The 24,535-nt window shown below is 36.8% G+C and overlaps 1 protein-coding gene across 1 annotated transcript in view; it reads right to left on the reverse strand.

Annotated features, from left to right (window-relative positions):
* The window catches only part of DSG1 (desmoglein 1), a 42,841-nt gene that overhangs the window by 5,745 nt on the left and 12,561 nt on the right, over positions 1-24,535 (reverse strand). The window contains exons 6-15 of the mRNA XM_043888770.1: positions 23,417-23,561; positions 20,707-20,873; positions 16,516-16,650; positions 15,745-15,930; positions 12,840-13,099; positions 9,599-9,738; positions 6,726-7,022; positions 4,212-4,345; positions 3,839-3,911; positions 2,178-2,386 (exon numbers count right to left, since the gene is read on the reverse strand). Of these exons, the coding sequence (XP_043744705.1) occupies positions 2,178-2,386; positions 3,839-3,911; positions 4,212-4,345; positions 6,726-7,022; positions 9,599-9,738; positions 12,840-13,099; positions 15,745-15,930; positions 16,516-16,650; positions 20,707-20,873; positions 23,417-23,561 (1,746 nt within the window). The remainder of the gene's footprint in view (positions 1-2,177; positions 2,387-3,838; positions 3,912-4,211; positions 4,346-6,725; positions 7,023-9,598; positions 9,739-12,839; positions 13,100-15,744; positions 15,931-16,515; positions 16,651-20,706; positions 20,874-23,416; positions 23,562-24,535) is intronic.

The raw sequence follows: 24,535 nt of genomic DNA on the forward strand, positions 1-24,535 counted from the left end.
TTCAATTCAAAATTATGTTTCGAGTCCTTACTGTTTGCCAGACACTCGATTAGGAAGTTGGCAATAAAGTAATGAGCAAAACCAGGTAAAGTCCCTTTCTCATAGGGCTTACATTTCAGTAGGATGAACCAGAAAATAACACGTAAAGGTATCTGTCAGAAGGTGCAGAGTAAAGGAATAGAGAGAGATGGGGTTTGTCTTTCAGACAGAGTGGTCAGGGAAAGCATCTCATAAAGTGGTGTTTGTTCAGAAACTGGAATAAAGTCACCGGGAGAGTAAAGTAGAGAGAGAGGGTTCTGGACAGAAGGAGCTATAAGTGCAAAAGTTTTGTGGCAGAAATTGTACTTTTCATGAAAATAATATTCATGTGTAGGGACATGGATAAGAAGTCTGCCTATGGATTTCAGCAACAGTCCTTTTATTATTTGCTACTATTTGAAAGATTTTTTTACTGGTATTTCAGTTCAAAATATCAGCCACTGGGTTCTATCCCTGGGTCAGGAAGCTTCTCTGGAGAAGGAAATGGCAACCAATCCACTATTCTTGCCTGGAAAATCCCACGGACAGAGGAGCCTGGCGGACTACAGCCCATGGGGGCGCATAGAGTCAGACACGACTGAGCGACTTTTTCACTGTTTTTCTGATTAGGAGAGTTAATGAAGGTGTTTTAGGCCAGGATGTATAAGGACATAAATGTATGAGAGACAGTCTCAGAGGTAAGAAATTTTTGAAGGTTTAAGTGTCCTAAGAAGTAGTATAACTAAGGGCAATTCTGTCTCTACCTGGAGATAGCAAAATTAGTTCTCTCTGGTTCTTAGAATGTCCTAGAAGTATACTATGGCTCTTGGGCCTACTCTTTCTTTTTAAAAAATTTTTTATTGGAGTATTGTTGCATTACAGTACTTTGTTAGTTTCAGCTGTATAGCAAAGGGAATCAGTTATATGTCTTTATATATATATATAATATATAAAAATAATTATATATTAAATATATATTAATAATTAATTAATATCAATTAATATATTAATGTATAATGTATAATATATAATATTATATATATCTAATGTGTTTATATATAATGTGTGTTTATATATAATATAATATATTTATTATATTAATATAGTAATTAATTATATTAATTATTAATTAATATATTAATATATAAAATATAAAATATAATTAATATATTTATTATATAATATGTTATATAATATTATATATAATATATATAATGTATATAAATATAATATATATATCCCCTTTTAAAAATTTCCGTTACTCTTACTGCATTACTTCTTTACCCTGTGCTTGAAACTGAGCCAGGTACCAGCAACATAATGTAGAGCGTGTATGGACATGGGCATGTGACTAACAGATTTTAGCAATGGAACATTCCATAAAACGTACAAAGTACTACAGAAATACACCTACAGAAACATCAATCCTATTTTGGATGAGAGGATGCACAGTTAACAATTTCAGAAAGGTGGAAATGTTTGAAGTGGATTGAAAGATGAGTGGGGGTTGATAAGAGAGATGATCAGACAGAAGCATTCCAGGACAAGCACAGCATGAAAAAAGACATGGAGGGGAGTGGGCCAGTGTGAATAAGGCAGAGGCGCTGGGCAAGTGGGGTTGTTGGTAAGGAGTAACTGGAGGTGTGAGGGCAGAGGTCAGTTGGTTAACGGCTATGTGAAGGAATTTTGGATTTCATTCCATAGACAAATCAGAGGTGGGAGCCACTGGCTGTTTTAAAGCAGGGGAGTAAAGTGCTCAAGTCAGAATTTTAAAAATGTTATTCGACTGGAGTATAGATTGCCAGCATCTATATCTAAAGACCAGAGGCTGGGAACCTAGTTAGGAGATGCCCACCATACCCTTGTTGAAAACGGTAGGGGTCTGGGGTAGAGATGGGGCTTCCTTGATGGCTCAGTGGTGGAGAATCCACCTGCAGTGCAGGAGACACAGGAGATGGGTTCAGTCCCTGGGTCAGGAAGATGCCCTGTAGGAGGAAATTGCAACCCACTCCAGTATTCTTGCCTGAAAAATCCCTTGGACAGAGGAACCTGGTGGGTTACGGTCCAAGGGTCGTAGAGTTGGGCATCACGGAGCTACTGAGCATGGGGTAAACATATGGGTGCAGGATGGAAAGAAGGCATGGGGACAGAGAGCTTACCTGGCAGAAGTAACTTTCCATGAAGTTCATATTCAGCCCACCTTCTCTACATTCCCTCATAGAATTTCTTCTTAGTGTTCCAGGATATTCTTGACATATCTCAGGTCCTCCTGACATTTTAACTCCTTCTGTTAGTTCAAATCCTGTTGTTCTTTCTCCTCCTCCCAGATCTTGCATTTCTCTGCCACCATACTCATTTGTGTAAACTCCTAAAAGTGTTGATCAAATTAAATTTTACTTCCCAGTAAACTGTATTTTAAATCCAGTAAACTATATTTTCTCTAGTGCATTGTAAACTAAAAATTAGTAACTTACTCTAATGTATAATTTCTTCATTTAGGTATGCAGTTGTGAGTGAGCAAAGAAATAAAATGAAGGTAATACATAAATAAAGGAGATTATAAATATGACATTGAGTTCAAAATAATATTATTAACCAGTTTGTTAATTCAGTAATTATTTGTTGTATTGTTATGTATGTCAGTCATGTCCGACTCTTTGTGACCCCATGGGACCCCATGACTCAGTGTATATATATTAGACTCTAGCACAGGCACTCCAAGGCTTTCAGAGAAGAGAACATGGCTATGGTAAGGGAAAAGGCTTGCCTGGAGACTCTGGGATTTGCATTTGAATGTGAGGGGTGAGTGGAAGTCTGTTATAGTATTCCAGATAGATAAGATAAAAGGGTGGCCTAGACTATGCAAGTGCCATGGACAGAGAGTGTTGACAATGGAACAGTCCCATGGCTTTCATATTTTAAAGCTCTTGAGTTTAGGTACAGCTTTTCGTACTTCTTATTCTGGTGCTGTTCATTGTGTTTTGCTCAAGGTTTGTAGATTTAATAAGGGACTAAATGCATAAATAAATCCTTGTGGGTTTGAAGATTTGTCAAGTCTTGAGAACTGATTGGGTGTCAATGAATAGGAAGCTATGAGAGTCAACAATGAGTTTCTGCTTTTGAGGTGGAAGGTATTGGTGTCATTAACAAAAATGGATGCCGCAGGGGTAGAAATAAGTTTAAACACTAGCATTTCCCTCGTTTTGAATGTGGTCCAGTTCTGTAAGTTATAAACATTCTATGTCTTTTCCATTTTGAAGAGTTCAAAGTGGAAAGGTCATGATCACAAGTTTGAAAAAGACTGAAAAAAACAGAATCCGTAATATTTATTTACCTTGAAAAGAAGCAAGATGGTACAATTATTTTCAAAATATGAGTTTTTAAAATTAATTGCTCTTTTTATTAGACTGATTTTGTGAATTGTAGAGGCAGAGGCCAGCCTCAGTAAATGAGCATACATCTATTTAATAGGGTTGTTTTTAAGTTCAAATGAGTAGTTTTTAATAAATAACAATTGTTCTATTAAACAAAAGAATCTCAACCAAAATTGACTTTTGTACTTCTCTATTTACAGAAATCCCAGTCATCTCCTGTGTACTTTCTGATGATTATGGAAGATTTAAAAAAATACAGCTTAAAAGAATAATAATTACTGTAGGTTTTTCTTTATCATTTAATTTGCAAATTAGTCATCTAAAAAAGAATGATAGGGACAATTGTAAAGATAAGATGGTTGGGAAGTAGTAAGGTATACAAAGACAGAGAACAGAGTTCCTTCTTAGTAAATGAATTGTTAAAACTTAAAAAAATTTTTTCTTACCTGAGTTGTCAACATACTCAATTACATTTGCATTGGTGGCTGGTATGCATGGTACACCAATATTGGTCAGAGCCTAAAGGACAGGAAACATTTTCCCATTTGTAATGATTCTTTTCTTTCAATGGTTATACAGTGGGCTTGTTCTCAAATTATCTGAGACATTAAAAAAAAGTACTAAAAATAATGTGAACCTCATTGAGAAAGGCTTTCTTGGCTGCTGTCATCCAATTTTGACGCACCTTTGATTTCTCTTCGTTCTCCCTCTCGGCTCTCTCAGAACAAAGAACAGTCTAGACTGTGAGTGATTCCCTGTGTCTTGGTTCAAGAGTTTTGAAGACTGTGAAGGGGCCGCCTGTTATTGGTGAGCACTTACCCCAGGATCGGCCTGTGCACCTTCCACGGCCCACGAGTGGATTGCTCCGTCGGAACATTCAGGAACAGGCTCGAAGCCAGCCCTGCCGCTAGGGGCGCCTCCACAGTCACAGCAGATCAGCAAGAACGGGACCACTGATGGGGAAAAGACAGGAATACTGGGATTAACAGTGGGACCACACTAAAACAAAACAACCTACCCTGATGATTAAATTTGAATCCCTAATTTAACTCCACTTGATTCTAACATAATTATGAAAGGTTCAGAAAACAAACTGAATATTGGTGAGATAACAAAATCAATGTGAGCTTCAGACTACAGTCAATTTTTACTTGTTACAGAGTATTCTGATGACAGATGGTATTATACTGTTAAAACAGATGAGTTTTTTTTCCCCCTGTCATTACTTAGGAAAGTATTAAAGGAGAAATATTCCTCAGAGATTGTAACATTTGGCTCATTTCCACTCTATCATCCTCTAAAGCAATGTTAAAGACTGCTTGGAGAATCCATTGAACATTGCACCCTCATATCTAGATCCTTGACTAGGTCCTCTCTAGTGACCATAGGATGTGATCTCTCTCTTTTTAAAATTTTTTTAATTAATTTTTTTGCTTAATTATTTATTATTTTTGGCTTTTTTATTGGGTTTTTACTGCTGCATGCATGGGCTTTTCTCCAGTTGTGGCAATTGGGGGCTACTCTTTAGCTGTGGCGTGTGGGCTTTTCACTGCTGTGGCTTCTCTTGTGGTTGAATACGGGCTCTAGGCCCACAGGCTTCAGTAGTTGGGGCTTGTGGACACAGTAGTTGAAGCTCCCAGGCACTGGAGAACAGGCTCAATAGCTGTGGCTTCATGTCTCGGGAGCATGTGAGATCTTCCCAGATCAGGGCTTGAACACATGTCTCCTGCATTGGCAGGCAGATTCTTTACCACTGAGCCACCAGGGAAACCTGTGGTCTATTTCTAATTGCTCCCATGCGTGATACTTCTTTTTCATTATCAAAGTGTTGTTGTAAAGTAAGTCTTATTATTTCACAGAAGGCAAAAGCGAGGCCTGGAGAGTTCGATATTGAAACTCCAAATAAGAATCTTATCTATTTAAAAATATTGTAATATATAGTGGAACTATGTGTAACTTTGTTCTGTGTTTTCCAAGTCTCCTGTAAATGTGTTATCATACCTTCATGATTTAAAAAATAAAAATTAAAAAATAGATACTAAAAAAAAAGCAAGGCTCAGAAAAGTTGGGTAACCTTGGAAAGACTCAGACAATTGAATTTAGAAGCTGGAGTTTATTTACCCCTTCTTCTCTTTGGCTCTCCTTTTCTTAGACTCCACAGCTTTAGCATAGCTTTTGAACTGTGGTGTTGGAGAAGACTCTTGAGAGTCCCTTGGACAGCAAGAGATCCAACCAGTCCATCCTAAAGGAGATCAGTCCTGAATATTCATTGGAAGGACTGACGCTGAAGCTGGAGCTCCAAACTCTGGCCACCTGATGCGAAGAACTGACTCACTGGAAAAGACCCTGATGCTGGGAAAGATTGAAGGCAGGAGGAGACGGGGATGACAGAGGATGAGATGGTGGGATGGCATCACCGACTCGAAGGACATGAGTTTGAGCAAGCTGCGGGAGTTGGTGATGGACAGGGAAGCGTGGCGTGCTGCACTTCATGGGGGCACAAAGGGTTGGACACGACTGAGCGAATGAACTGAAGTGAAGTGAAATCCCCTCAAGGCTAACCCCTCCCTATGTTTGTAGTATCAACTCTCGTCCCACTGTCAGACACATCCTTTATTTCTTCTCTGCTGGAGTCCTTGATTGAGATTACTTGTACTCTCATTCTTTTGGGATTGTGCACATGGATGTTTTTTTCTTCTTTTTGTATTGTGTTCCCCTTTTCTTGTCCTAGGCTAGCTCCTATTCATCTGTTAAAACCCAACTCAGAGTTTGCTTGCTCCATGTAGCCTTTTCTGATTGTTGCAATCAATTGTTTCTTACTGTCTTCTTCACTCAAACAGCAGTTTGAATCTGTCTGTTATGGTGGTGGTTGGTGGTGGTTTAGTCATTGTGTTCGACTGTTGTAACCCCACAGACTATAGCCCACCAGGCTCCTCTGTCCATGGGATTTCTCAGGCCAGAATACTGGAGTGGGTTGCCGTTTCCTTCCCAGGGAATCTTCCCCACCCAGGGATCAAACTCAAGTCTCTTGCATTTCAGGCAGTCTCCTGCATTGCAGGGGAATTCTTAACCAACTGAGCCACCAGGGAAGCCTGTTAGGGTACTTCCCTATTACATTGAGACTCAATGCAAAATAGTTTTTATCCTCTACTGCACTCTAAGAAATCAAAACTGATTTTTTTTCATGTCATAAACCCAACATCAAACAGAAATTTCTTGATAATTGCACAAAATAAGAATGTATAGAATATGTTTCATCAAAGGGACAGAAACTAATTGCCTCCCTAGTTTTTTTGGAGGGACACATAAAAACAGGACTGTTCAAATACTTACATCCTAGGACCAAGAATCCCATGATGAGTAGTCCAATGCCCGCAGGACCAAAATGTACATTATCTCCTAGTGGCTGATAAACATTAGGTGAACCTACATTATAATCATTTGTGCCACCAACAGTGAAAGTATTTTTGGTAATACCGACACCAACTACATCGCCATTAGTGGTAACATCGCCAGAAGTAAGGCCATTTTCACTGGTAGTACTTCCATTCAAATTTGGACCATCGGTTTTCCAGCCACCATTTTCAAGGTTGATAATAATTGTACCAGTACAAGTTCTTTGAAGAGCATCTGTAACAGAGTTTAAAATGAAAGAATTATTTTATACATTTAGTTTAATAATTGTTGGATGATACGAAACTATTTTCTCTTTGCATAAATACTTATTTCAGTGTCTTAATTCCTACCAATTCAGTAACCCCCCATATTGTCTTTTGTCTGCGACTCAGTTTTTCAGTCAAATCATTATGAGTAAATATTAGTGCTTGAGAAAAACTGTTCCATGTGTTGAGAAACATACACAGTAAACACGTTATGTGTTGGTCAGCAGTGTGTTATAAGTCAGTGTGGAGACATTTCTAGACTATGTGTTGCACACTTCTCTATATTTTATTTGCTGTTTTACTGTCTTTCATCTTCAGTTTTTGTTTTTTTTCCTTTTATAGGATGACAAAACCAACAGACTTTGAGCAGGTTGGTCTGTCATTTGTATAGAAATCACCTACTAATAAAACATCATATCCTCAAACTCACAACTGTCAGTTCAAACAACCCATAGGAGGGAGAATTTGGCACTGTTGGAGGTGGGGGATGGATTTTCATTATTAATAAAGTGAAGAACTTTTATTTCACTATCAGATATTTCAAATTTGCTTTCTTCTTGTCCTTCGAAGTTTCAGTAAATTATTGTCTTTGTTGGCTAAACAGAAGAGGAGAGATATTTGTGATTTGTTTCAACTTAATGGCTCCATACTTGCTGCTGGTTTCAGCAAGTTACTATTATTGTTGTTCAGTTGCTAAATTGTGTCAGACTCCTGAGACCCCGTGAGCTGGATTATTATCTCTATTTTATAGATCTAAGTTTTGTTGTCAGACTTTGTTCATCATTGTCACTCTAGAATCTGGCACAGTGGCTAACATTTGGTTAGAATTCAATACATAGTTTCTGAATAAATGAATAAAGGAATTCCTGCAGGTACATAATAGAGATAGGCTTACGTCCTAGTCTGTGTGTGTGTGCGCGTGTGCTCTATTGTGTCCGATTCTTTGCAATGCCCACCAGGCTCCTCTGTCCATGGAATTTTCCAGGCAAGAATTCTGGAGCAGGTTGCCATTTTCTACTCCAGGGGATCTTCTTGACCCAGCGATTGAACCCACATCTCTCGAGTCTCCTGCATTGGCAAGCAGATTCTTGGCCACTGCACCACCTGAGAAGCCCACATCCTAATCTATCTGATATCAAAGTCCATGTCATTTCAGTCAAGCTAAGCTGATTCTATTGTTATTGTTGTGTTAGAGTACAACAATTCTATTGTTACTGTTTTTGTTATTTTTATTGTTATCATCAGATCCAATGTTTACCCCAGAAAACTGTATTTTTTAATGACAAAGGTATTGTTCCCTACTTGCCATAAACCTACAGTTTTGGTAAGCTTAAATTTCAATTTCTCCTTCATGTGTCCAATTAAGCTTGATTTTGGGTGTAAGAAAAGGAGTAACCTAGCAATTGCTTAAGACAATTTCGGCACTGAAATAAGCTTATCTGTGGATGGAATAAACATTTCTATTTGTAATACACATTTTAAAAACTACATTTATTTTGACTGATTGTGAAAAAGACCAGCATAACTTGGTAAAAATTCTGAATTAATGAATGACTTTAAAGAAGTGCTCCTTTATTTCTTTTTAATCCGTGAAGCAAGTGGAAATTGTCAATCCCATTTTAGGACAATTGAAAGAAAAAGAGAAGAAAGAGACAGATGAATAATGAGAAGCTGACACAGCAAATATTGCTTAGAATCAGCTTTGAGGAACTTTCCTCCTAGTGATCTAACCTAATTTAAAGCTGTTCATCTTGAAAAGTAATAAATTTGCTAATTCCAAATTGCTTACATGAAGTTGTACATCAACTAAGGATCATATAAAGTTAAGCTAGCTTGGCTTTGTGTCTATTTGAAAATAATTCTACAATATAATTAAAAATTTTCAATTACCGACATTAATAGGAACTAACATTTATTCAAAGTCAGCACTTGTCTAGCACTTTACTGTAATAACTCCTTGAAAGTGAAAGTGTTAGTTGCTCAGTCATGTCTGACTCTTTGCAACCCCATGGACTATAGCTCACTGGGCTCCTCTGCCCATGGAATTCTCCTGGCACAAATACTGGAGTGGGTTGCCATGCCCTTCTCCAGGGGATCTTCCCCACCCTGGGATCGAACCCAGGTCTCCCACATTGCAGGCAGATTCTTTACTGTCTGAGCCACTAGGGAAGTACTTAATAACTCCTTAAGTACTTCTAAATCCATAATGTTACTGTCCCATTTTATGGAAGAAAAATGTGAGGGATAAATGGGTTAAATAACTTCTCTAAAATCTGTAGCTAGTAAATGACAGTACAATATACCAATCCAGTTTCATTTCAGAGCTCACGGTCCTAACCATAAATTATAATGTCTCTTGTATCATTCAGGATTTGATTCTGTAATGCCCAGTGTGATAATTTTTGTTGGAAAAAGGGTACTTCAAAATACAATAATTAAAATTTTAGTTTCTGAATGTATATGTATATATAAGTTCCATGTCTATATAATATAACTGTATACACAAATTCCATGAGAAGGGAAAAAAATAAGCTGATTTCTTACCATCTATAGATAGAATTGTTCCTTGGTATTTTCCCTGAAGTATTTTGTATTGTTCCATAGTAACTTTATTTCTCAAAGTAATTACTGCTGTTTTTGAGTCAATAGCGATCAGGTCAGCTGGATTTCTTCCCATTACGTATCTGTTTTTGAAAGACAGTGGTACAAATTAATGTTAGTTATGTAGAGAGAGCAAGAGATTGATTTTGATTTTTTTGAAGGATAATTGCTTTACAATGTTGTGCTGGTTTCTGCTGCCATCCAATGTGAATCAGCCATAAGCATACATATATTCCTTCCCTCTTAGACTTCCCTTCCACCCCCCCATCCTGTCCCACCCATCTAGGTTTTCACAGAGCTCCCTGTGTTAGCTATCTATTTTACATATGGTAATGTATATGTTTCAATGCTTCTCTCACAATTCATCCCACCCTCTCCTTCCCCTGCTGTGTCCACAAGTCTGTTCTCTGTGTCTGTGTCTCTATTCCTACCTGCAAATTGGCTCGTCAGTACCATTTTTCTAGATTCCATAGATTTGCATTAATATACAGTATTTGTTTTTCCCTTTCTGACTTCACTCTGTATAATAAGCTCTAGGTTCATCCACCCTCACTAGAACTGACTCAGTCATTCCTTTTTATGAGTAATAGTCCATCCTAAAGGAGATCAGTCCTGGGTGTTCAGTGGAAGGAGTGATGTTGAAGCTGAAACTCTAATACTTTGGCCACCTGATGTGAAGAGCTGACTCATTTGAAAAGACCCTGATGCTGGGAAAGATTGAGGGCAGGAGGAGAAGGGGACGACAGAGGATGAGATGGTTGGATGGCATCACCGACTCGACAGACATGGGTTTGGGTGAACTCCGGGAGTTGGTGATGGACAGGAAGGCCTGGCGTGCTGTGGTTCATGGGGTCGCAAAGAGTTGGACACAACTGAGCGACTGAACTGAACTGAGCTGAATATTCCATTGTATATAGGTACCACATTTTATCCATTCATCTGTCAATGGACATCTTCCATGCCCTAGTTATTGTAAATAGTGCTGCAGTGAACATTAGGGTACATGTGTCTTTTTGAATTATGGTTTTTTCAGGGTATGTGCCCAGTAGTGAGACTGCTGGGTCAAATGGTAGCTTTATTCCTAGATTTTTTTAAAAGGAAATCTCCATACTGTTCTCCATCTGTCTGTATCAGTTTACATTCCCACCAACAGAAGGGAATGTAGGAGGGTTCCCTTCTCTCTATACCCTCTCTAGCATTTATTGTTTGTAGATTTTTGGATGATGGCCTTTCTAACTGGTGTGAGGTGATGGTTTTGATTTTAAAACATGTTTCCTGCCAGTAGATATAACCCCTGAATATAATTTTCAATCATTAGAAACTTTGTCTGAGGACATTCAGAAAAGGATGGGGATTTAAATTTAAGAAAAAGAATTAAGCAACCACTTGTGATGGAATGTCTGTTATACCCACTTGGATGTCTGAACAATCCCTTGATACTTGCAGCCTCATTTTCATTTGATTTTGGTAGCATCAGAACTGTCCTGGACAACCCAGATAGTGGAACTTCTTGGACTGCTGCTAATTCTAAACTTTTCTTTTACCAAAGAAGTTATTTCTTCAGAGCTTGTCTTTCATCCCTTTCCTATTTCCACTCCCTTCCTATATACACAGTGAATTTACAGAATTTCTTGTGGATTCCAAACTCCGTCCTTGTCTTGCACCTCTATCCTATTCTCTATTCTTTTCCTCTCCTCATCTTTGAAGTTTTCCTTCCATTTATATGTTTGTTAGACATACATTGGTTAGATAACTGTCTGTGTCAGGCATTGTGCTAAATGGTGGGAATAGAACTTAGAAAGGAGTCGGAGGCAGAGGTGTAGTCTTCCCTCAGTGAACTCACGTCTGTGGAGTACAAGAGAGCTTATCAGCAATGGTGGTGCAAAGACCGTAGATAGTAATGCCTGTATGTGGAATCTGAAAAAATTTGGTGTAGATGATCTATTTATAAAGCAGAAATAGAGACAGATATAGAGAACAGATGTATGGATACCAAGGTGGAAGGAGGGGTGTGGTGAATTAGGAGATTGGAGCTGACATATATACTCTATTGATACCATGTATAAAATGGGTAACTAATGAGAAGCTACTGTGTAGCTCAGGGAACTCTAGGCAGTACTCTGTGGTGACCTGTGGGGAGGAAATCCAAAAATGAAGGGATATATGTATATGTTTAGCTGAGTCGCTTTGCTGTAGAAGTTAACACAACACTGGAAAGCAACTATGCTCCAGCTCCGGCTCAGTCGCTCAGTCATGTCCAGCTCTTTCCGACTCCATGGACTGTAGCCTACCAGACTCCTCTGTCCACGGAATTCTCCATTGCGGCGAGAATGTGGGTTGCCATGCCCTCCTCCCGGGGATCTTCCCAACCCAGGAATTGAACCCACGTCTCTTGCTTCTCCTGAATTGGCAACTGGATTCTTTACCACTGAGCCACCTGGGAAGCCTTAAGCAACTATATTCCAATAACATTAAAAACCAACAAACAAACAGTAATGGCACAGTGTGGTAAGAGCTATAATACTCGTATGGAGTGAGGTGACTACAGAGCAAAAACTTTTAAAACTCATTTGTGAGGTCTTTCCATCCCACCATTGTTCTTGACTACAGGCACTTTTCAAAATACGTGTGCACATATAATACAGTGATTTTTCATGATCAAGTAGAAACATTCGGATATGTAGAGTTAAAAAAAATACAAAGCATGACTTTTTCCTTAATGTAACCAACTTTTTCATATCAAGGTTATTGTTGACCAATATTAAGTGCTGATTAAAGTAAGAAAGTAACTGATACGAGTTAGCTAAATCTAATTGATTTCAATGGGTGGATTTGCAATGGGAAAATCAATCCATCAAATCTTCTAAGAGGAATACCATGATATGTGGAAATCAGCTAACTGATCAATAAAATATATAAACACAGGAGTGTCAAACTTTCAAGATACAATTATTTTCACATTTTAAACCTTCACACTTTCCGTCTTACATTTTTCACAGATATTTATGCTTTAAATTAAGTAACTTAATTAAGTTAAATTAAGTAAATTAAGTAACACTCTAAATTAAGTAACAGTTCACCAGTTTGTATGTTATATGATTGAATTTCAAAAATAGTGATAACTATTTTAATTCAGATACAGTTCAATATGTGGTGAAAATTAGTTGGAAAAAGTCAGTCTTACCTAACAGTTGTTGAAGGCCGACCTGTGTCGAGATCCAAAGCTACGTAGTCCCCTATTTTATAGTTCTGTCCCATATTACTATTTACTACAAATGTCTTTGAACCTGGACGGAACACTGAGCCTTCAATTACGTTTAACACGGTCACAGAGACTGCAGTTGCTGTGAGTTTATATTGAGACATAATTGATTGATGAAATTCAGCTTTATTTCTAACACCAAGACTAAGTTGCAGATTATTCATAGCTTCAAAATCTAGGGGCTAGAAAATACAAAGTGAAATGGTTTTACTAGAAGGAAAAAAAGCATTCTAGAGGAAAGAGAAATTCTTTGATTAGAAGCAAAAGAAATTCTCATATCTTTTTCTCTAATAAAATATAAATACATATAAATACACAGTCTATTCTTACTTTATGTTCAATTCAATACAAACACATGAAATACAGTAAGAAAAAAATCCAGTTGTCTTAGATCCTTTGTTGAAAAAGTTAAAAATATGTGAGTTCTAACTGACCACCAAATTAAAAAATTTAAAATAATACAGACGGTCAAATCCATTGATTTTGTAGTGCAAAGAGAGCTTATGCTAGTTGCTATCATTTCACGTTTCTCAGAAAATAGCTCTATTTATTACAAAGAATGGGCCAAATATATCTAGTCTCAATCATTTGACTGATTTTATCCATAAAGAACTATTTATAAGAAATTTTATTTTGTATATGTGATTTCTTTCACTAAATCAAATAATAGAATATAATATATAAATAATAAGAAATCTATAGTTTATTCAATATATCTAGGAAAAAATTCATTTTACATTATAAAATTATCAAATAGTAATTTTCATTATGAAAGATGATGTCAAAATCCACTACTCATATAATCCACAGCTATGCAGTATGCACATAAATACCAACTACATTTTTCTAAATTTTCACAAGAGTAGATTAGATGACCATCAATTCACACATTGAGCTCTCCAATTAGCTAAAATTTTCAGTCTTTGCTCTAATATTATCTCAATTTGCAACTCCAAGAATGGTTATAAAATTATGTATAGATACACATCATATGCACTTATTGTGCTGGTTTAGTCACTAAGTCATGTCCAACTCTTGCGACCCCATGGAATGTAGCCCACCAGGCTCCTCTGTCCATAGGATTTTCCAGGCAAAAGTACTGGAGTAGATTGCCATTTCCTTCTCCAGGGGGATCTGCCTGACCTAGGGATCGAACCTGGGTCTCCTGCACTGCAGACAAATTGTTTACTGACTGACCTACCAGGGAAGCTCTATGCACTTATTACATGCATATAATCCTAAAAAGAATTGATACATGATGTCACACACATCTGGGAGAAAAATCAACATTATTCCCATTTTACAGATAGAGATATTGAGGCCAGATAGAGAAATTGATTTTCTACAGTAACATCATAGTTTGGGGTGTAATAGATTAGGACTCAGTTTTCCCAGCATGGAAGTCTAGGTAGGATAGTGGAAAAAAGAATGTGAACTTAATAGCTAGAGAAGCCGAGGTTTGAGTGTCAGTTGTCGCACTTACTAGAGATGAGAACTGAGCAGGTTACAAACTCTCTCTGAACCTCAGTGTATTTATTTGTAATGTGGGCATAGAGCCTAATTTGCAGGGATACTGTAGAGCATAAGCTAAGGCATGTGCACAATGACTAAGTGAATGGAGGCTCTAGGTATGGTGACATTTATGAAGACATATGAGACAAATGATCACACGTTCCTATAGGGATGCAATTCCTCAGGAGTTCATTTCCCAGGGCAATTTTGAAGGAAGGAAATAGTTAAAAGAGGATTGCATTTTACCATGAGGAATACGTGTTGTGTGCATCAGACACAATCCATGCACAGCTGTTGCAGATTTTAAAAAATTGACTGACAAGTCTAACAACACAGGGTGAAACTTTCACTGTCAACCCCCTGGGAGTCAGACATTTTTCCTCTGAATCTCAGAGAAAATTCTACTGCAGTTAAATTGGTGGATAAATAATGTAGTGGAGACACGGAAGAACTCTGTTGACTGGGACCAAATTTCTATGATATGGACCAAATCTCTAGTGTATGTATGCCTGTAATAAGCCTGGGTCAGCAGCCAATGTGAGATGAGAATTTGATAATCCTGCAAGTACAGTGGGCTTCCCTGTAGCTCAGCTGGTAAAGAATCTGCCTGCAATGCAGGAGACCTTGGATTGATTCCTGGGTTGGGAAGATCTGTTGGAGAAGGGATAGGCTACCCTTTCCAGTATTCTTGGGCTTCGCTGGTGTGTAGGCTGGTAAAGAATCCACCTGCAATGTGGGAGATATGGGTTCCATCCCTGGGTTGGGAAGATCACCTGGAGGTGGGCACGGCTACCCACTCCAGTATTCTGGCCTGGAGAATTCCATGGACTGTAGTCTAATTTTAATTTTGTAAAAAAACTCTGGATAAACTAACAAGTTTTAATTCATATGATGAATATTGTTAGTGAATAATAATTGATGTACAGTATTGACAGGGACACATTTTTTTAGGCCATGTTGAATCTGGTTAAAAATAAAATTCTTCAAACTGAAAGGATTAATTAATTATTGTTGCAAGCATAAAACAAGATTTATGTTTAAAAATGCTTTCCCTTTATATGATCCATGAGGGAATATTGTATTGATAGGAAAGAGTTTCAAGTAAAAACTTCAGTGCCTATTTTTATGAAATGATATAAGCAGAAAAACTCTCTATAAAAGGCTCTATATCATATATAACCCTAAAACACAGTAATTTTTATTCTTTTGCCCACTCAAGTTTGTGAAGTGTTAACATCATTTTAAGATTACCACTTTGAAAAAGAGCCAAGAAAAGAAAATATTGGATAGGATATACTATAATAGGATACCATACCTTAACAACCTTTAAAATTCCCACATTTGTTCTTTCATTCATTTCTATTTCAAACCAATTCCCCTCATTTCCAGAGATGAAAAAAATGACTGCCATCCAGTTAGCTGAGAACTCCTCATCCAAGTCTATTACTCTAATCTCGAGCAAATTTGAATTCAGAGCGTTTTCTTCAATGCTTATGGAATACTGAAACAAGAAGTAAAAATATTTTAGCACAAACTATGTAAGAAAGAGAATTATACTAGTTTTATATAGAATGTTTATAGTTATTCATGATATAGAAAGGGGATCCATGTTTGTGGTCTGACTTTTCATTGTTCAAATATGGGTTTTTTTCATATGTATTATATAAACAAACACGAGATGAAATATGTGTGTACCTTTGTGTTATGACTTAAAAATAACTAACATGTACATCTCTAAATAGAATTGTTAGAACAAATTTTAGAAGTTAAAGAAATTAAAGTTATTAAATTCAAAGACTGGACTTTGCTGGTGGTCCAGTGGCTGAGACTCCGTCTTCCAGTGCAGAGGGTGGGGATTTGATCCCTGGCTGGGGAACTAAGATCCCACATGCTGCATGGTGACCCCCCCCCCCATAGAGACCCCAAACTTTGGAACTTCCCTGGTGGTCCAGTGGCTAAGACTGAAAGCTTCTAATGCAGGGGTCCAGGTTCAATCCATGGTCAGGGTATTAATTCCCACATGCTGCAACTAAGACCAGGTGCAGCCAAATAAATAATTTAAAAAAATTCAAGGACTAATACTTACTGTTGGCTGTTCCATGTATGGGATGTTATCATTGACATCGAGGATTTTAATGTTGCATTCACACTCTGCTGACATACCATCTGCCCCACCATCTCGGTCTGAGCCTCTTACAGCTAGAGAGTACTGGCCATATTGCTAAAAAGACACAACAAACAATATCACAGTTGATGTAGACAGTTCTTATTTTGTTTTGTACAAAGATCTTTTAAAATGTTGGCTCAACATTTGCATAAATCTATGATGAAGATAGAAGTAACACAGAATGTTGAAAATTCACAAATCTCACATGAATCGATATGAAGCTGCCACTTCTATTTCCAACAATGCCTATCTAGCATTATTTAAAAGAAGCAAAAATTTTAAAAGCCCTCGTTCCTTATTATATGTTGAAAAATAATATAAAGGGCGAAGCAGACCAAAATTGTTAGGAGGGGAGAGATCGTTTACCAGGGATTTATAGAATGAAAATTCTGTACCTAAATTATTAGCCCTTGAATGTGCAAGTAGAATAAAGAGATAGCAAATGTTTGCATTTCTGGGGAGTGGCAGGATGTGGCAGTACAGTTAGTGATGATCTATTTTCTTGATTCTATTCAATGGTGCTTCAATTTTTAGAAGCTGGTAAAAGCCATGAAGCCTTTTCTAAATATATGTTTGTGTGTATCCTCACTCAAAGTTGATATAATTTTAGAGGATTCATAATTAGAGATGTCTTGAGGGCTCTCCACAAATCTCAGGTTAAGAATATCTGCTCTGAAAAAAAGGGAGAGGCCTCAAATTAATAAGATTAGATATGAAAAAAGAGAAGTAACAATGGACACCACAGAAATCATGAGAAACTACTACAAGCAACTGTACACCATAAAATGGACAACCTGGAATAAATGGACAAGTTCTTATAAAGGTACAATCTCCCAAGACTGAACCAGGAAGAAACAGAAAATATGAACAGACTAGTCACAAGTACTAAAATTGAAACTGTGATTTTAAAACTCTCAACAAATAAAGCATCAGGTGGCTTTGCCAGTGAATTCTATCAAACATTTAGAGAAGAGTTAACACCTATTCTTTTGAAACTATTCAAAAAAATTGTAGGGGAAGGAATATTCCCAAACTTATTCTATGAGGCCACCGTCATCCTGTTACAAAAATCAGACAAAGTACCACAAAAAAGAAAATTATAGGCCCATATCACTGATGAAAATAGACACAAAAATCCTCAACAAAATACTAGCAATCCAAATCCAATAATACATTAAGAAGATTATACCCCATGATCAAAAGGGATTTATCCCAGAGATGCAAAGATTTTTCAGTCCTGCAAATCAATCAGTGTGATACATCACATCAACAAATTGAAGAATAAAAACATATGATCATCTTCATTGTCATCATCATCAAAAGAAAAGCTTTTGACAAAATTCAACACCCATTTATGATAAATCTCTTCATAAAGTGAGCATAGAAGGAACATACCTCAACATAATAAAGGCCAAATATGATAAACCTACAACTAAAATCCTACTCAGTGGTGAAAAGCTAGAAAATATTTCCTCTAAGATCAGGAACAAAGGAACAAGACAAGGATATCCACTCTTGCTACCTTTACTCAGCATAGTTTTGGAAGTCCTAGCCACAACAATCAGAGAAAATGAAATAAACTAAATCCAAATTGGGGAAGAAAAAGTAAAACTGTCACTATTTGCAGATGACATGATACTATATATAGAAAATCCCAAAGATGCTACCAGGAAGCTAGAGCTCATCAGCGTATTTGGTAAAGTTGCAGGATAAAAAATTAATACACAGAAATCTGTTGCTCTCACAATGAAATCTATACTCTCACAATGAAGTCTCAGAGAGAGAAATTAAACAATTTTATTTCTCATTACATCAAAAAGAATAAAATACCTGGGGATAAACCTACCTAAGGAGACAAAAGACCTGTACTCTGAAAACTATAAGATGCTGATGAAAGAAATCAAAGATGACACAAACAGATGGAAGTATATACCATGTTCTTGAATTGGAAGAATCAATATTGTCAAAATGACTGCACTACCTAAGGGAATCTACAAATTCAATGCAATTCCTACCAAATTACCAGTGGTGGTTTTCACAAAACAAGAACAAAAAATCTTAAAAGTTGTATGGTGACACAAAAGATCCTGAAAAGCCAATGCTCTCTTGACAAAAATGGAGCTAGGAAAATTAGACTCCCTGACCTCAGACTATACTACAAAGGTACAGTCATCAAAACAGCATGTAACTGATACAAAAATAGAAACATAGATCAATGGAACAATATAGAAACCCAAAGTAAACCCATGCACCTAAGATCAGTTAATCTACAACAAAAGAAACAAGACTTTACAATGGAGGAAAGACAGTCTCTTCAATATTAAGAGGTGTTCAGTGCTGAGAAAACTGGACAGCTACATGTAAAAAATGAAACTAGAACATTCGTTAACATCATACACAAAAATAACATGATACACAAAATAGATTAAAGATTTAAATGTAAGACTGGATACTAGAAAACTCTTCAAGGAAACTATAGGCAGAACAGTCTTTGATATAAATTTCGGCAATATTTTTTTTTGAGCCATCTCTTAGAGTAATGGAAATAAAAACAAAAATAACAGGACATTGATGGAAAAACAGACAATAGACTTATGGACATGGGGAGAGGGGAGGAGTGGGTGAAATGTATGAGAAGAGTAACATGGAAGCTTACATTACCATATGTAAAACAGATAGCCAACGGGAATATGCTGTGTGGCTCAGGAAACTCAAACAGGGGCTCTGTATCAACCTAGGGGGTGGGGTGGGGAGGGAGATGGGAGGGAGATTCAGAAGGGAGGGGATATATGTATACCTGTGGCTGATTCATGTTGAGGTTTGACAGAAAACAACAAAATTCTGTAAAGCAATTATCCTTCAATAGAAAAATAAATTAAAAAAAATAAACAAGTGAAAGCTAAATAAATTCAAAAGCTTTTGCATGGCTAAGAAAACCATAAACAAAATGAAAAGACAACCTAGAGACTGGGAGAAAATATTTGCAAACGATTTGAACAACAAGGGATTTGTTTCTAAAATTTATAAACAGCCCATGTAGCTCCATATATGAAAAAACAAACAACCAATCAAAAAATGGGCAGAAGACCTAAGTAGACATATCTTCAAGGAAGACATCAGATGGCCAAAAAGTACATGGAAAGATGCTTAACATCACTTAAAGATGCAAATCAAATTATTAGAGATGCAAATCAGAACTACAATGAGATATTACCTCACACCAGCCAAAATAGCTGTCATCAAAAAATCTACACACAATAAATGCTGGAGAGGGTATAGAGAAAAGGGAACCCTCCTATATTGTTGGTGGGAATGTAAATTGCTGCAGCTACTATGAAAAAAAATATGGAAGTTCCTTAAGAAACTAAAACTAGAGCTGCCGTATGATTAGCAATCCCACTCCTGGGCATATATCTGGAGAAAAACATGGTTCAACTTGGTAAAAATCAGTAATTATTTTTTATTTGCAAGTGACTAGACTGGTCTGAATATTACTGAATTCCTCTCCATCCTTCTGATTCTGTGAGTCATTTCCCAAAGTAATCAGTGGGCTATCAGTATGTGAGATATAGGAAGAGAAAAGGGAAAAAAGAATTCTCTTGTCAAATGACTCTACGATAGGATAGATTAAAGAAAGATAAGCAAACAAACAAAACAAAAAAAGAAAGATAAGCAAGTTTCTTAACCTGTAAAAATTCTTGGGGCTTCTATTGTGTTCACCTCCATTGTGACTCACGAAGATGGGGGACATTACAGCAATTGTTTCTTAAATTTATTTCATTGTAGAACAAACTTAGAAAAAATATAGAAAAATAGAGAAAATAGAGCTTTTACGTCTACCTTGTGTATTTTTATGTACTTTTAGAATGTAGTTTTCTCAAATTGAGACAAATCCAGTAAGATTAAATGAGAAATGAGTATAAAATCTATTTGAAGAATTCTTATTTTTTTCATCTCACAAATATTTCTTATGTCATTCCCATTATGTGAAAAGGTTATGTAATTAAAATTTTAAACTATTGTTTTCTTTTTCATTTCTTCTGCTTAGAACTCTTGCTTTTAGAATCAGTTCCATTGAGACTACAACCCACTCAAAAGAACAAAAATTACCTCTCTGTCTAGAAAATTATTCATTGTTCGAATTTCTCCAGTGTATCTGTTGATGATAAACATTGGTGAATCTGAAGGTTCTTGTCTTATGATCTTGAAGGCTATTTTTGAGTTCAAATTATTTGGTTCATCTGCATCAGTAGCGTTGAGTACCATCACCAGTGTATCTAGAAATCAAGAAAGATTGATTGCAAATGGACAATTTGCATTTTTGTTGTAATATAGTATATTGCTTTTCCAACAAAGTGTTATGGTTAGTTAGTCCATGTAATGGGAACTCCACCACTTTCCTTTTCTATTGCTTCAACATATCAATATTTTAGCTCCTTTCAATACCTTTGTCTTGATGAAAAGATCACATTTTACCAGGAACTTTAGACATTACTGATATTTAGAAAACAAGGAAATATTTTCCTCTGCTTTTACATTTCTTATTCTAGTGTAATTATTTTTTTAAAAGGCTTCTATGGTGAAACAAAGTGATATAAGGACAGACTAACTCTCCCAACTATAGTACTTTTTAGCTATGTGATCTTGGCCTCAGTTTCTACATCTATAAATGGGGATGAAATTGGATTGTCCTCACTGAATTCATGAAAGAATTAAATAGCTATATGAAATAAAATTATGTGAAGTTCCTATTGAATAATGTGCATTCAGTAAATATATTTTATTATTCTAGTTTGCATGGTCTCTAGTAAAGTACTAGGTGTCTAGTAGGTTTAAAGAGATGCATGTTTAATTACATACTGCACCCGTTCTTCACCTTTTCCAATAATCTTATTGGTAGTTTTGATGAAGAATGCTGGAGAATGTGAAGAGCTGCCAGCATTCATAAACTAGACTTTTCTATACTCAACTCTATTTCAAGCACAATTTGTCTTTAGACACAAACTATCAGCTCCTGTCCCTCTCTCTCTCTCTCCCAATATCTGTGTGGATTTATTTCATCATTTTTAAGTGTTTTTCAGAGGCAATTATTTCATTAATTATGGTGCATTCATATAATAAAATCTCATGAAACTCTTAAAAAGAAATGATGAAACCTGTATTTCCTAATATGAAAATGTGTTCAAAATATATTTAAAAATTCACACTGTAGATTAGTATGTAAAATATGGTCACATTTGTTCCTTCTTTGAAAATATGTTTATATATATCTACATGATTATAGAAAGTATGTACCTAAGTAACTAGTGATTCTATTTGCCTCTGAAGAATGGTACAAAGGAGAGCAAAGAAAGCATTTTATTCCATTTTTACTCATATTTTGTGAAATTTTTATAGCAAACCTTCTTATAGTAGTATTTTTAAAAGTTTAAAATATAGGTATAATATTTTAACAAATAAAAATTAAAGTGTAAGAATTATTTGAATTTACAAGAAATTATACTCCTTAAAAGTACTATGGTTAGTTGAAGTTTTAAATTTAAATGAGACAGTGTCTCTGCTGTTTTTTAATATATTTAGGACAATCTTCAGTGGTACCCTAAGCAATTAATACACTATCTGCACAAGGGACTGAATATTTGGCAGTTAAAATATTGCTTTTAACAGTAATCCATAAGGAAGTAATTGCACGTTTAGATTATGAAAGCTCTTGAGAGTAAATACTGGATCTAGTTTCTAGATTTTCTGGTGCCCTTCCACTGGCATCCCTTGACATGGTCACCTTTAAATCCACATGGAGGACCAAACAGGATTAGGTTTAAAATACATTTCAAATACATAAAATCGGTGCCTTGACTAAAAAGCAAACAAAATGTATATTTATTAAATCATATATAAGAAGGGGAAAATGCTTGCTTTGTATTTAGTAAAAGTCACTCAGTCATGTCCAACTCTTTGCGACTCCACGGACTGTGGCCCTCCAGGCTCCTCTGTCCATGAAATCCTCCAGGCCAGAATACTGGAGTGGGGAGCCGTTCCCTTCTCCAGGGGATCTTCCCAACCCAGGGGTCAAACCCAGGTCTCCCGCGTTGTAGGTGTTTTGTATTTCTTTGCCTAAAAAGCTCTTTAAGATTATGAACACCAAATAGATTGTCTGGAGGTGATTTCTGTGAGTTACTTTAAAGTAGTTAAAAAATTTTTTAAAAGCAGTATGAATAGAAGTGGATAAGATTCCCCTTCAAGTAGTCCGTGTGTGTGTGTGTTAGTCACTCAGTCATATCTGACTCTTTGCGACCCCATGAACCTATAGCCTGCTAGCCTCCTCTGTCTATGGAATTTTCCAGTCAAGAATACTGGAGTGGGTAGCCATCCCCTTCTCCAGGGGATCTTCCCTACCCAGGGACTGAACCCAGGTCTCCTGCCTTGCAGGCAGATTCTTTTCTGTTTGAGTCACCATGGACATCCTCATAGTAGTCAGACTGGGAGGCTGAATTCTCTTCCCAGTGCCTCTGTCATCACTGTGCAAAATACTTTTGGAATTTTTCCTTAGGAATCTACTACAGAGGTGGTGTGTGAGCAAATTCCTCCCATTTCGTTAGCATTGCTTCTTGTGTATGACAGTTGGAGCTGCTTCCATGGTTGAAGGGAAAGCCATGATGGAGCCTTCTTCATGCCTTTCTGTTCTACATGCTTCTCCAAACTTATCTTTCACATTTGTGATGTAGTATCTTGACAGAGTTTAGCCTCTAGATGCCTGGCTGTTAAGAAACAGATCTGGAAACCCAATAGTCTTGTTTACTTAACAAAGTAGACTACTTACTTGCATTAGAATTTTCTTCTATTTCTCCTACAAAAGTAGACATAGAAAATACTGGAGGGTTGTCATTTATATCCAAAACCCTGACTCTAAGCTCAAGAGGTTTCTCTAAATCTTGGCCCAGTGAATTCAGAGCTCGACAATAGATCTAGGAGAAAAAAGAGGAATAATTACATGGTGCAACCCGTAATTATTAAGTTCTCGCTTTCTCTGAGCATTATGCTTAGGTATTGTGGGAAACTAAAAGAACAGTGAGACATATGATTTCCTACTCAAAGGTAGGCACAAGCAGTACTTAGAAGGGGAGGCAAACACAAAGTCAAAATCCCATTTGAGAAAAGGTAACATGATAAGTTATGTAAAGGAAGAACAAAATAGCTATGACTTCATAGGAGGATGTAATGATTGAGAGATCTTCAAAGAAAATTTCAACAGGTGAAGCAGATAATTGACAGGGTGTTCCAAGGAAAAGGATTCATGTGAGGAAGGAAGTGAAGTGGCAAAAACTCATTGCTTGGAATTAGGAATAGGGGTTATGGAGTTTGAGATTATTTCAAAGGAGAGTCACACAGGGGCTTCAAAGAAATATAGCATTCATGGGATAAGTGAGGGCTATGTGGGTGTTTATATTATTATTTGTTGTTGTTGTTCATTCGTTTAGTCATGTCCGACTCTTTGTGACCCCATGGACTGCAGCATACCAGCTTCACTTATTGGGTGTTACATAAGTGTATTGTATACTATTTTGCCTGTGTGATATATAGTAAGTCCCCTACATATGAACCTTCAAGTTGCAAACTTTTAAAGATGCAAATGTATTATCAATCTATCCCAGTACAGTACTACATAGCCAATTGTATTAGTTGGGTACCTAGGCTAACTTTGCAGGACTTACGAATGCATTCCTAGAATGAAACTCGTTGGTATGTAGGGAATTTACTGTGCGTATGTGCATGCTCTTTGTGTCCAACTCTTTGTGACGTCATGGACTGTAGCCCACTGGGCTCCTCTGTCCATGGGATTATCCAGGCAAGAATACTGGAGTTGGGTTGCCATGCCCTCTGCCAGGGGATCTTCCTGACCCAGGGATCGAATCTGCCTCTCTTACATCTCCTGCAGGGG

The sequence above is a fragment of the Cervus elaphus genome, chromosome 27 (assembly GCF_910594005.1).
Source record: "Cervus elaphus chromosome 27, mCerEla1.1, whole genome shotgun sequence".
Classification (NCBI taxonomy): domain Eukaryota; kingdom Metazoa; phylum Chordata; class Mammalia; order Artiodactyla; family Cervidae; genus Cervus; species Cervus elaphus.